Source organism: Vigna unguiculata, chromosome 6 (genome assembly GCF_037176805.1).
Source record: "Vigna unguiculata cultivar grain cowpea cultivar isolate G323 ecotype 2 chromosome 6, ASM3717680v1, whole genome shotgun sequence".
In the NCBI taxonomy this organism is placed as follows: domain Eukaryota; kingdom Viridiplantae; phylum Streptophyta; class Magnoliopsida; order Fabales; family Fabaceae; genus Vigna; species Vigna unguiculata.
In genome coordinates, this window is record NC_140797.1 from 43,783,990 (window position 1) to 43,798,376 (window position 14,387).

The 14,387-nt window shown below is 31.6% G+C and overlaps 2 protein-coding genes across 3 annotated transcripts; one reads left to right on the plus strand and one right to left on the minus strand.

Moving 5' to 3' along the window:
* Nucleotides 1–3,642: 3,642 nt before the first annotated feature.
* On the minus strand, nt 3,643–7,598 carry LOC114187557 (polyadenylate-binding protein RBP45-like). Its single transcript, XM_028075835.2, has 6 exons — nt 7,210–7,598; nt 6,219–6,684; nt 4,476–4,537; nt 4,275–4,405; nt 4,079–4,175; nt 3,643–3,989 (listed from the first exon to the last, which is right to left on the minus strand). The coding sequence occupies exons 1-6, from the start codon at nt 7,477–7,479 to the stop codon at nt 3,813–3,815; spliced, it is 1,203 nt and encodes a 400-aa protein (XP_027931636.1). The 5' UTR covers nt 7,480–7,598; the 3' UTR covers nt 3,643–3,812.
* Nucleotides 7,599–11,144: 3,546 nt separating this feature from the next.
* On the plus strand, nt 11,145–13,960 carry LOC114188235 (zinc finger MYND domain protein). 2 transcript variants are annotated; one of them, XM_028076802.2, is made up of 2 exons: nt 11,145–11,323; nt 11,517–13,960. In XM_028076802.2, the coding sequence occupies exon 2, from the start codon at nt 11,673–11,675 to the stop codon at nt 13,566–13,568; it is 1,896 nt and encodes a 631-aa protein (XP_027932603.1). In that variant the 5' UTR covers nt 11,145–11,323; nt 11,517–11,672; the 3' UTR covers nt 13,569–13,960. The 2 variants fall into 2 exon arrangements, with proteins under 2 accessions (XP_027932603.1, XP_027932604.1); XM_028076803.2 differs by having other exon boundaries at nt 11,543–13,960.
* Nucleotides 13,961–14,387: the final 427 nt, after the last annotated feature.

Here is a 14,387-nt window from a genome sequence, read left to right on the forward strand (position 1 = left end):
AAGAGAAAAACATCATCTGAAAGCAGATTAAGCAACCCAATTAAATTTTGTTATTTTTAATTTCATAATTATTGTAGTTAGTACTTATGAATTAAAGTCAACTAATTTAATAAGCTTTTACTTATCTTTTTCATATATAAGTCCGAAGATTATATTATTATAGAGGAAGAAAACTAGAAAAAACTATAACCAAATTAGTCACAAACTAACTTTCAATCTCTTCCAACTAAAGAACTATAACTACAACTCGCAATTTAAACATTTATCTACTGTGATGGATTTGGACTCTTAGTAACTTTTTATTTGTTCAATTTGTATTAGGAAATTTAAGAAAGTGAAAATTTCTAATTTGGTGAACACTGTGACGTGAAATTGAAATTTTGTGTGGCAAAGAAGTAAACGGAGGGACCATATTGACGTGTTCGGCCTGCGGGAATTATACTAATTTAAATAATGATACGTTGACCACAATAATTGTAATTATATATTCATAAATTATTTTGATTATAATAATACCATCACCAATAAATAAAAAATTAGATTCATGATAATATTCTCAACTCAAGAATTTACAGATGAAGATACTTAGAGATTTTTAAATCTTATAACTGAATAAATAATGATTTGTTATACATTAGAAATATTTTTGTGACATGAATTCTCTAAGAAAAAAATACACTATTTATAAGTTAATTTACAAAATCAGATTAGACATAATATGTTGTTATTATGATATGGTTGTGGTGTGAATACTAATAGAATTTATAATATCACCGACTACAAGAAGCATATTCTGAAATTCAAACATTCATTTAATTGTGCTATAGTTGCTTTCTTTCTCGTGATGGAAGCACTTCTGAAGTCAAAGAAACTCTTTTAAGTCAAAGAACAATTTGAGAAAAGCATGAGCCTTGCACAGTGTAAAGCAGACCAAATTTCTAAGGTAGGGATCTTTAAATTCCATCCATATAATCGTACTTTATTTGGCACCACTTCTTAAAGAAAAAAAAATTATTGAAAATGATTAAAAGTAATTGTTCGTCAAAGAAAAAACGTCAAAATTTGCACAAACAACACCCAACTCAGTATTTAATATGTACATGCCTAAATGTGTGTTCCACTCCTTTTAGTGTGAGAAAATGTATTATTTTAAGAAAAAAACAAATATTCTAAGTAAAGGAACATTTACATTTTTTCTTTCTTTTGATAAGAGAGCCATGTCCCTTTTTAAAGCAATGTCTACATTGTTATTCAATGATATACAATATGTATATATATTAGAATTATTTTATAATAGAACATTACTAACCATATCTGACTATATTAATAGGTTACTACAAATAGAGGTTTTTTTTGGACAAGCATATATTATATATGAAAAATTTCAAATATTTGATATGTAGGATAATATAAAATATTTACATGGTTAATTATTTTTATATATAATTATTTAGACATAATTATTGTGTTATATTTCATATTTTGAGTAATTAAATATAAATCATGATGAAAATAAATAAATATAACATTGTTGTGCTATAGAGTTAAAGAATCCAACAACGGAGTTGGTTTAACTCATTTGGACCTTAAGTTGAAACGTTATCTATCATAACTTTTTGATTATGGTGGTGGGACATTAATCTATTCATACCATTAATTTTTGTTGTGTTCTTATCATTTTTTGTATTACTTTCTTTGTCCATTTTCTTCTGCTCGTTATTCCTCAGTTTTTGCTTTTGTTTTTCTTAAGTGTAATCATTATAGATTTTGGTTGTCTACTAAGATAAAGATTCTTCATCATCAACTTTCTTTCTTCCTCTGATTATTCTTTTGTTAGCATTTGTCCATTAACGTTTTCTAATTTTTCTCTACTGTTAAGAATTTTTTTAAGCAATTATTCAACAAATTTTCACCATGATTTAGTTGGATGTTTACTATAAACTTTATTCATAAATATTTTATCAAGGTAATTAATTAAAATCATTATCATTTTTGAAATATCCATATTTGATTATAAATTCAATAATATATTGAATTATTTAATTTTAAAAAATGAATGATTAAATATACAAAGTTATTAAGATAAACTGTCTGTGTGCATAATGTGAAAAGTAACATCAGGTACAAGGAAGTATTTTGAGTTCACTTTGTTTAAAATGAATGAATCATGAGTCTAATCAAGAACCATATAAATTTCTCTAATAGATATAAGCATTAAATTACTCAGTTAAACCATATCACAATGCCCAAACTATTTCTACTATATGTACCACTCAAGTTTTTCTTCTCACCCTTCTAACTTAAACATAACTAACATTACAGAATAAGTTTGGTCCTATTCACAGGGCATTCTGTAACTATTTCATTCTAAAAAAATTAAAAAAATCGAAAAGATTAGAATTTTGTAGAGATTGGATATAGCTACTAATTATCTGACATGTATATAATAAATACTTCATTGTCGATTCTACAAGTATGAAAGTCTTTCGCTTTCTAAAATTAACTCACACCTTCTTCCTTTTAATTATCTTTCATTTCTCATCAGTTGATGCATCTCTGTTATAACAATCACTTTTTTATAATGTAATGCTCTTCACCCTTCAAATAAGTTTTATAAGTATTTATGATCGAAATCTTTTGTATGCCATCGTATTATAACATCCCTACGCAGAAGACAAATCAATGTAACGGTTGTAAATTAATTAATCCTTAACGTTTTAAGGAATAATATTAAATAGAATTTTTTTATAAAATTTTAACTTCCTATTTTCTATTTTTATTTATCAAATAGAAGATAACGGTACCTAATGCCCATATTACAATTATTCAAATCCTATATGTAACCCAATTAAGAGACGTAAAGCTACCACTGCTATCAATCAAAATTATCAAAAATTTTGTAATATGAAAATTATTGATTAGCACTTAAGATATGGAAAATTCAAATGAATTGTCATTATATTACTTTCAGAACAAATCTCTCTTGGCCTGTTTTAGGTTTATAAGAATAGGAATAGTAGACATTATAAAACTTTATAAACGAGATTTGAATAACTAATCTGTCTTTGCATTACAAATTTAAGAACAAAATCTATCATTTAAAGAGCTCCTTAAATATTGGAAGAGTTGTAACCTATCTTTTATAAAATTACATATTTATAATTTTCACGTTTTTACAAAACCCTAAGTACAATTAATGGGCTCTTGTAGAATGATAGTATGAAGAGGATGAATCATATTCAGTCAGCTGTTCGTCAAAATTAAAACCAAACTACTAAAACAATAATTAAATTCAGGTATTCGTCAATTCCCACAACACATAAACAGTAAAAAATGAGATTATGTAATATAAAATATAACGAAACTAACAGTTAACAAAATTATTGTACAAGCAGCTCAATAAATTAAAATATATAAATATATGTTTAATACTAAATAACTTATCAAACCAAATGTAATGAGAAGTAAAAAAACAATAATTTAGCCGCAAACACAAACATCATCAACTAGAGGAGGTATCCTCAGAAAGGCAAAAATTTCCCATGTAACGTAATGGATCCAAAATAGAAAATATGGTGGATTTATAATCCAATCTTAAAAACATGGTAATGGCAGAGGCGTAATATCAAAGTACAAACATGATAATAGCATAATGCATAATAGATTAAGTAAACAAGTATTCCGCAAGCAATTTATGGATACAAAAGACGGGTCCCATAAAATTTAATGTCATTACGCAAACAAAGGAAAAGGAGAAACGCAAGACGATGGTGATAAGTATGATAAGATTACAAAAGGAAAGGATAAACTTCTCAACTGTATCCTATTTGCTGCTGTTGCTGAGGAGGTTGGTAACCGGGATACCCCGGATAACTGCCATACACGTTTGGATCTTGACCAGCAGGAGCATAACCATAGTTTTCATAACCTTGTGCATACCCATAGTATCCACCACCACCACCATTCCACTGGTTTGGATCTGCCTGAGCCTGATAATAAACAAACAATTCATCCAACCTCATTTTACCAATTATCACCAACTTTTGGAAAACAAACAGATTCACCACTATATAATTACCTGTTTGTTTGAAGGACTGCGTCCCCATGACAGACGAACATTCTGTCCACCCAATAGTGTCCCATTTAGCATCCGAAGTGCCTCTTCAGCACATTTCCTGATGCATCAAAATAAAACCACTATCAAAGATCTGCCAGGCTATAAAATGCTACAACACGCTGAACTTTTAAATTCAAATCGGATCAGATATGTTTACCTGTCAGCGAACTGGACAAAACCACATCGCTTGCCTGCTGGAATCTTCACATGAACTAATTCTCCATACTGGCTAAAAACTTGTCTCAAATGGTCATCGCTGACATTAGCATCCAAATTGCCCACAAAAATCTGCAATTAAGACTTAAGTCAAAAAAAGTGGGGAAAAAAAGCAGTTTCAATATTGCAAAGAAGTACGCACAGTTGTATTATTAGGATCATTTTCGTTCTGTGTGCCTTGAGCTTGAGAATTCTGATATGATGCTGCATGTTCAAAATAAAAGTGAAGTAAAATAACGAATTATACACAATTAGATGGAAACAGTTCATGGGAAAAGGACACCGAAAACGAAGTACAACAAAACAGTGCAAACATGTACCAAATAATTATTAAATAAATAAAGTTGCAACTACTTGAAAAAAAATTCTATGTATGAGCAACTTATAGCATGCAATTATTTAGTACGCAATCTACTGATCAACAAATTAAGACAACCGACCCCTTACAAGGCACCACATATATCTACAAATAAGATAAGATGAAAGCATGCCCAATGAAACAAAGTTAAAAATAGATAATAAATACACTAGCTAACTAGATAATATGTAGATAATAATAAAGCAAGGTGGACAACAACTTAAATTAATCAAATATAAATGTAATAATCAGAAAATTTCAACCGTTCCTATAAATTTAAGTAAATTCAACAAAAAAGTTGTCATATAGCAACAATTGCAGACAACTACGTTTAAAGATTATAGGTCTTGGCAACTGCCAATCCCAAAATATCTACTTTAAAATGACAAAAAATGCAACTAAGCTAAATATAAAACTCCAGGAAAGAAAATAATACCTAGTTTAAGTTGACAAGGAAAAAGAAAAAAAGAAAGTGAAGACAGCATGGGATAACATTAAAAAGTTATATAACACAAACATAGACAACAGAGAACCTTTAACTCAATCGTTCTTGCAGTAATATATAAATTTTCTAGCAATTGAGAAAATAAGATGTCAATAACAACGGTTTGAAAGACTGTGCTAACTGAAAGGAATGAGCAATATAAAGCAAACTACAACTTCAATTGCATGGCATCGCACTTAGAATTTGGGAATAACTGAATGGGTACAGAGCCTATCATCATGAAATATGAAACTACACGACAACATAAACATAACCAGCCAGCAACTGTAGTTTCGGGAAAAAACAAAGTATTAAAAACTGCCACTCAACATTTTTCTCCTATTACACTAGAGGTTGGAAACTGAAATTAACTGACACACGATGGAAGAACAGATGAAATTACCAAACGCAACTAAGTGTTTTTTTGGAAAAAGGGAATGTTACAAACGAAAGTAAATGATGTACTTCTTATGACAAGAAATGGGAGTAAATTAAATGAACAAAGATTAAGAACGGAGGGCTGAAAAATAAGAAACTAGAAAAGTTGCAAATGTAACTGGGGTAAATTCAACCAACAAATGGAAAAGAACTCGAAATTGTAGGCGAAAAAGAAAATGCCAACGAAAATAACTGGCAAAACATAAACAGGTAACTGACCTAAGCAAGGACATGCACTAAAATGGTAACATTTCAGCTGAAATCAGTTCCAGGCTCCGGGATGACAGAGCCTCTTGACACCCTGCTTTGAGACAATAGGAGTTCTATAAGACTTTATTATTATATATAATTTATTTAGCCCAAATTTTGAAAGGAAATAGCAGGAAGAAATGAGTTGCGGCTGAAATCTTCAAGTGAGTAAGAGAGAAAGATATAAATTGATAAAATTTGGCATACACCAACAAAGATATTTCGACACATACAACATTACATTCAATCAGTATCACTCATTTAATGGGGACAGCTCAATTTTCCTTCACCCAGATGCAAGAGACATTAATATTCGCAGAAAACAAAACAAAACAGCATAAATAAAAGATACAGACCTTTCGGCTGAGTAGCAGGGGTTTTGTTACTGGCTGGCCCAATTCTCATGGGTCTTGTTGAACAAAGAACCCCTTGCATCTCAGTCATAGCCCTCACTTGTTCACTCTCATCCGCAAACCTAACAAAGCCATACCCCTTAGTCCGACCAGTTAGCCGATCAATAACAACTTTTGCACCCTTTACGGAGTTGTAACGAGCCCTAAATGTCTCTTGGAGCAAGTAATCAGTAACATCTGCAGCCAAGTCGCCAACAAATATTGTGTAGTCAGGAGAATCATCATGGCGCCTTTCACCAGCACTAAAACTTGCCCAATTCAACCTGAAACTCTGCCCCCCATTTGGCATAATAGCCCCATTATATGTCTGAAGAATTCTCTCAGCTGCAGCACGACTATTAAATTCAATAAACCCGTAACCTTCTGATTGACTAGTTTGCTTATTTCGAATCACTTTGACAGAGGTAACCTACGATCCAATAAAATCGGACTTCAATGCATATAAATTAATACAAAATTCAAAGAAACAGGCACAGTACATCCCAAAATAGGACCGTAAAAATATTCAAATTATGCCAAAAACAAATATCACAAATAAATTCGAAAAATAAATTCGAATTTGAACCTCTAGTTCCACAAAACATCACACTAGTATATTACATTCTGTATACAAATTCAATAAAAAGGAAACATATACTCGTAAAAACATATATTCACGAAAATACCATTCAACTACTTCAGACAACAGTATACTCATAGTATACAATAGTATGAATCAAAAAACAAAATCGACCTAAAATGTCACAAAAATAATCCTCCAACGCATAAATCATTACAAAATTCAAACTAAAAGAAGGCATAAACTTTTAAAAACCTAATGCCTCTAAAATCCTAAAAGTACTCAAAATTAACCTGAACAAAAAACTAATATTGTGTCAACAAAAGCAACACAAACCACGACCTCAAGAAAACGAAAACGAAAGGGTTATCATACCTCGCCGGTAGGTGCAAAGCAGGTGTAAAGATAGTTTTCATCCATCCAGTACTGCAAATCACCGATCCACAGGGTCCGGACCTCGTCAACGCTGGCGGGCTGCTGCTGCGACGAAGGCTGGGCGGAGGGGGCCCACATGGGAGGAGGCGCCTGGGGCTGCGGCTGCATCATAACGTAGGGTTGCTGCTGCGGCGGCGGCTGCTGATACTGTTGCTGTGGCTGCTGCCCCATGGTGGGAGGGGCCATGCCGAGTCCTGGCTGCTGCATCATCTCGCCACCAACAAATCAGAAATTCTAGAGGGAGAAAAAAAAAAGAGCGAGAGTGAAAGGGGCAAACTGAGAGAGAGAATAAGTGAATGGGTCTCGATCCCCTTTAAAGCAAACTCAAACCCTAACCCTAAAAAGGGAGGGTGCGGTATGGAACCAATGAATGATTTTGGATGGCGTGATGGGCACTACTTTTGTTTTTCTCAATAATAAATAATTAATTTAAAAGATTGATTGATTTTATCGGTTCCTGATTAGGTGGGGGACTTTGATTGGCTGAATTGTGTAACCCTGAAAAAAAGTGTGAAGAGATTGATCTCCTCTTCCTTAACCAAAACGTATCTCCAGATTTTTTTTTAGGTTAATTATTTGTTTTGATATATTCTATTTACTGGAATAAATATTTATCTGTAGACATATAATTAATATTTGCAATTTTTAATAGATAAATATTTAAAAAAAAATAAGTGGTTTTGTGTTGTGATAATGTATAAGTTGTAGCACATATGGTGATTTTATAAATAAAATATTTTAAATTATTGGTGAAATATTCGATATTTTCCTAAATATTATTTAAGTTCTCTCTAGTTTTGCTAAAGCAGCCTTCACACTTCCTTAATTTAACTTTTTTAATAATTTTGTTATTAATAAAAAAGTATTCGTCAACTTTATTAATATTTATTTTTCACAAATAAAAAAAATACAAGGCATAAGATAATATAGTAATAAATCAATAAATTTGATCCATATAATTGTTCTTAAACTAACAGAATATTTTTGACAAAAATATAACTTTTCATATGCTCATAAGACGATTTATAATTGGGTGTCAAAATACTTATTTTATTGTTGTTTGTATACAATAGTTAAATGTAAGATATGTAAGTTTTACTGTATATATAAAATACAATAGAAATAAGAGTTTACTTCAAAACTATAATTAAGGTAAGTGTTGTTAGTATAACGTTAATAAATGTAATGGTAAATTCGTATAAATTTTATTTAGATCTACAAAATAATCTGAAAACTAATTTGTATGAGAGTTAAAAATTGAATATTTGTTTTAATCAGTAATCCTCGATATATTAAACTTTATAAGTTATTCTTAAACTGGAAACAATAAATACACTTTTTGAACTCCATAAATACTCACGAAAGCATATGTACAATGGGAATTAACAGATATATGAATACTCACAGTGAAACAGTACCAAATCATGAATATTGAATATGAATATGGATATTTACCACATTTTTCTGATAATAGGTTAATATAAAAATAGTGGTAAAAAGTACGATCAAGGTGATCTGGTTTACGTTAGACTAGAAATTAAATCATGAAAAAATACTTTAATTATTAAAATAGTTGAATTACATAAATAAATTTGTTTTGCACGTTTTTATATTATTTAGGGTTAAATATGTTTTTATTTCTCAAGTTTTAGGGTTTAGGGTTAAATATGTTTTTATCTCTCAAGTTTTAGTAAATTTTGAAATTAGTTTCTATTCAAAATTTTATATCAATTTAGTCATTTATCTTTAAAAATGCGTGTATTTAGTTATTCTTATCAAAATTTATTAAGTTTATTTGACACTTTAAATGCATTTTATGATAATATTTGAGTTAACATTGAAACAAAAATGTGTCAAACGGTATAAACAATTCAAAAGTATCATAAATGCACTTGTATATATACCTCGACGTGAGATGATGTGTTAAGAGTCTCACATCGACTGAAAATAAGATAATTTCATAGTATATAACTCGGATGCAAACCTTACCTTACAAGTTGTTTTTTTTTCTGATGATTTTTCTGAAAAAATCTATATGTCCCTTTCTCCTTATAAGTTTTATCTACATGAATTACAAAAACAATCTTGCACATTTTTATAATTGTTATCACTGTTTTTTTCTCGTATTATGGTCTACATTTTTCAATTCAATAACTTTCTCAAATAATACAATAAAATACAACAATCATCATTATTACAATTAGTGTAGACACAGGCGCGATTATTACAACTAGCATACACACAGACGGAGTATAGTATGTTAGTAAGTGATTATATTGTAATGTTAATAAGTTAATATATAAAATAAATTTAATTTATTAAAAATAAAATGAAATGAATAGAAAAATTAATTGTTAATAAAAAAAATAAAACAATTTTATAGAAAATAAGTAAAATTAATGATTAATTTCAAAAAAATTAATAAATAATTATATTATAAAAAATAGAATTGACATTATGAAATGTGAACAGAAGATTCTCTTCGGTATATATTCCGTATATATTGTTATACACATTTTGCGTATTTTTTTCTCGGACGTGAAAGTTATTTTATTTGTTTCAAGTTTACTTTTTATTTTATCAGTTATCATCCATATTAAATTACTCGCTTTATTTGGTTTCATTTTCTTTAATTCATTCTGAAGGTGGCATAGAAAAAAGAATTTGGTTTCATTTTCTTTAATTCATTCTGAAGGTGGCATAGAAAAAAGAAGAAGAGAGAATATAAAATATGGTTGTTGAAATTAATAAATAAAATGAAAAGTTAGAAGCAATAGATGAAAAGATTATAGTTCATTAGATTGATATAATAAAATAATTTATTTTTATACGCTACATATTTAAAAGATCATTCATAAAATAATTTTCAAAATACTTTAATGTAAAAATAATTTATAGAATTAGAGTTAAAATAAATTTAAAATAAAAAATAATAATATTATAAAATTCGACAAATAGAAATATGTGTATTATTTTATTGATTTTTGTTTTAATTAATTATATAGAAAAATGATATTGCAATAAAATATAAATTTATATTTTTTATTATCTGCTATTTATTATATAATAATTGAATTAGTTGTACATAATCTCTCTTAATTAGGATAGTTTTTACAAATGAGATTTTTCAATTGGATAGAAGAGAGTAGAAATAATTGAGATATAATGAATATTTTATAAATTAATATGAATAAGTAATCGAATTGACATTTTTAATCTACGGAGGATCTTTAAGATACTTTTTTTTATTAGTATTAAATATATAGATGGTAGGATTTCTAAGTTACGTATAGGATCTAATATGGGGTTAAATCAAGTTTTGGTATTATTTTAAGATTTTTTAATATGAATATATATATATATATATATATATATATATATATATATATTTTGTAATTTGAAAATTTCTCTGCTCAATTTAGAATCTCTAAAATAACGTCCCTCGTTGAACTAAATTCCCGCATAGAAGAACTTATCAGGAGGAGCAAACGAGTAAAATATCACACCGTTTTTTAGTCCATTCTCCCAATTTCATCAAGTGCAGTCTTTATATCATTCGAACGCATAACGTAGCCTCGTTTCCTTCAGAAGTTAACAAATGTTCGTTATTGTTGTTAATTTATTTTTAAAATTTTAATTATTTAATACTAATAAAAATACTTTTCGAAAAAAATGTAAGATAAATTATAATATTTGGCTAAATTTATCTGTCTAAATTAGTTTACAAAATAATAACTTTTACCAAAACCTTTAACCCGCTTTCTGACTGGAAACTGGAGTGACCCGTTTTGCTACCAGGACCTGTTCTCACCGTTACCTAAACATATTGTCTACAAGTGTATCTACTCCGGATTTTACTGAAATTGTTTTTCACCGTTGATTACATAAAGTGTCCCATGATTTCGAGATGACAATTCCGAGCTCACAGATCACAAATGCGTATGCCCCTATATTGTGGCATTGCTCGTCAATTCCATAATAACGAGTTTGTGTGGAACGAAAGGAATTTAGAATTGGGTGTTGCAGCTCAACTTCGTCATTGTTTTGCGGGCTGGTACGAAACAAAACCTTCCATACTTTTTCTTTTACTTTCTGATTGAACATTTGAAACAATTGATCTTATTGTCCAATCAGTTTTGGTTTCATTGTCTGTTGCATGAACTGAATGGGTGCTGATTTCATAAGCTATTATTGACTCCTGTGCCCAAATGCTTTTTGGCATTTTTGCTTTCATAACCTTGTCATAGTGGGAATTTGGCTTGTTGAAGTGCAGTAGAGTTACGAGAATTTGTGAAATCAGAACCATCGTCTAATTTCAAGTGCTGAAAGTTGACTGATTTAGTTTCACTGGAGTCAATAGTGTGGGTATAAAAAGGAAAAGAATCTGAGGAATTGGGGAGACAATGGATTTGCATCTGAAGAGTCTGTTCAACAGATTTCAGGAGCAGTTTGGGTCTGGTCCTGGTCTTGGTCCTGGATCTGGGACTTGCATGATGAGAGTGGATGGCATTGCTCCAAATTTCATTAAATCTGTATACAAAGCTTCTGCGGCTTTGTATAGAACTGAGCCGTGGAAGAGGCTGCGACCGGGTCACTTGTTTGGCATCCGGGTTGGGAAAGATTCGGATTGGACTGGGAAGAAACAACCTTTTCCATGTGTTCAGTTCATTGGAGGGGATGGAGGGGATGTTGGATTCTACATGTTTAGATCAGAGAATGATGCTAAGAAAATGTTAGGGTCTAGAGAGACCATTCACGTTCCAAATGTCGAGGTTCTGAGGGTGACATACGAAGTGGAGAATTTGATGTTCCCTTCCAACCGGAAGATGATTAAGTCTTTGTCATTGGAAGCATCAGGATCTGATCGATTTCCTGTTATTGATGTTGCTCGATGCACGCCTTCTGGGGATCTTCGATTTAGAAATCCAACCATTGAAGAGCTTAGGTTTGTTTATGCATTCATGAAAGCCATTTCCCTGGTGCACTCCTTACTTCAAGTTGACAGGGAAAGTGGTCCAAAGTATTCCACAGTGGTGTCTTTTGAACCTTTTATAGAGACTGTTGATGTTCAGTGGCCTCCAGATGTAGCCAAGGGGGGTTATGACCTTGTTGCTGTTACTGTTTCCCACCCGCCGGGTCAGGCATATGAAGAAAGATCTAGTAGTGCTAGTGCTGGCTCTACTCCCACCAAGTATGTTGAACCACCTATGGAAGACACTTTCAATGACACAAAAGCATACTCAGGTACTGGCTTGAGACAGTGTGCAATGTGTGAGAAAGAAGTGCACGGAGAACAGTCTCTTTGCTGTGGGCGGTGTAGAGCAATTGTTTACTGCAGTTCAATCTGCCAGAAGCAGCATTGGAACGACACGCATAAAAGCATGTGTGGACTTTACAAAGCCATGATGGAGAGGGAAGAAGAGCTGGCTATAATGATTTTTTTGTTCCCATGTTCTGCTGACCAGCCTTGTAAGTGGCTTGAATCATTAGGAATCCACCAGAAGGGTATGTGGAGAAGAAAGTGCAGCTGCTATTCACATTGCCCTTTTGGTCTCCTTCCTGTGAAAGGTGGGCTACAGGAACTATGGGGTGGAATTGACGAATATGAATACCCTCATGACTCTCCGTTTAATAACCATTTCATCTCAAGTCCATTTCTTCTCTCTGGTTGGTCCGAGTACTACAACCTTCGCTCACTTCCATTGTCAAGTCCAGTCGCCGACATTCTCTCGCATCCATTGACTGTGTATCACATACTAACTACTCTTAATATAAGTTCAAAGAACCTTATATTGAAAGGGAAAGAGGTGATTGTCCACTACCTTGGACCTGAAGGTGAGTTAGATTGGATGCCAGCATTTGCAGAAGTAGGACACTTGCTTAATGGACTGGGCAATGTACAAATAGTGATGGTGGGACCAGAAGTGCCGACAAATTTGTCGGGTACAACCTCCGGAATAGGTAGCAGAGTTAGAGTGAATCTTGTAAGGGGTGTTTATCAAGTGGAAGCCTCATACCTACCTTCTCCACATGTTGTCATTGCTCTAAATTCTAGATTAGATAGCTATACTAGTTGGGGTGGAGCTATTGATTTAATCAAATCACTGGGGGTGCCTGCTTTCTTCACTGATCAATCTGAACTTTCATGTGTAAATGCTAAGCAAGTCCTTCGTAACGCTGGATTGCACATCACGCATCCGGTTACTCCAAATCCTTTCCGGGCCCCTGTGAAAAATCTCACTGCTTCTTTCAATCTTCCTTCATACAGCAATGGTTTTGTCTTTGGGGTGAATACTTGAATGCAGTCTTAAAAATTCCAAAAAAAAAGTTCATATCTACTGTCAATGTCACGCATTCTAAGACTGCAACCAATTTCACATTTTCTCGGTTGTCATGCAATTTGTTGAACATCACAGCAAACTAGAATATCCTTGTCAGATTTGTTGAATTATGTATATTGATTCTGTTTGGCCAGAGCTCTTGTATTAGTCTCTGAGTTATGGACACTGATTTTTATATAATTCGTATCTTGAGCCTCGGGTGGGCTGAGTTCTTTGGTTGTTTTCCTCTTGTCACATTGAAGTCTGTATCAGTTGTTTTGGTATAGTAGTAATATGATTGTGCTCAACCCCTTGTGACCAAGTTGTTCTGGAAAGAAATAAAGCAATGTCAGAAGAGTTATCCAATGAAATTCATGTTTACACTGCATCAAGTATATGTGACTGCCGTTCTTAACTATAGTTTTACCAATAAATATAAAACTAAGTATCGAATTTGGCGATTACCAATTCAAATGGTCATTTGTAGTTGATTTGAAATTGTAGAGCATGAGAAAAAATTTTGGATGCTTAATAAATAACGGGACGTTGCCATGATTGGAGGTGTCTTTTGTTAATGGTGTGGCTTTTTAGAGACCGCAGAGATATCAGAATATCAAAATGGGTTGTTCTTATCTGCATTAGCATTTGAATTTTTTTAGAAAGCAATTAAAGGAAAAAATAAATTTTAAGAAATATTAAGAAAGCAATGATATATAATGTCATTTTCATTTTCACGATTAAAGAGACATTCTTTTTACATCTTGATTGTGCTGGAAAGATGAATGAAATAAAAACCTC

Excerpts from the sequence above, each read along its gene's own strand:
- LOC114187557 (XM_028075835.2), bottom strand. The coding sequence starts at position 7,479 with ATGATGCAGCAGCCAGGACTCGGCATGGCCCCTCCCACCATGGGGCAG. Across the intron at positions 4,538-6,218 it reads CCCTGCTACTCAGCCGAAAG|CATCATATCAGAATTCTCAA; the intron begins GTCTGTATCTTT and ends TTGAACATGCAG. Across the intron at positions 4,406-4,475 it reads ATGATCCTAATAATACAACT|ATTTTTGTGGGCAATTTGGA; the intron begins GTGCGTACTTCT and ends TCTTAATTGCAG.
- LOC114188235 (XM_028076802.2), top strand. The coding sequence starts at position 11,673 with ATGGATTTGCATCTGAAGAGTCTGTTCAACAGATTTCAGGAGCAGTTT.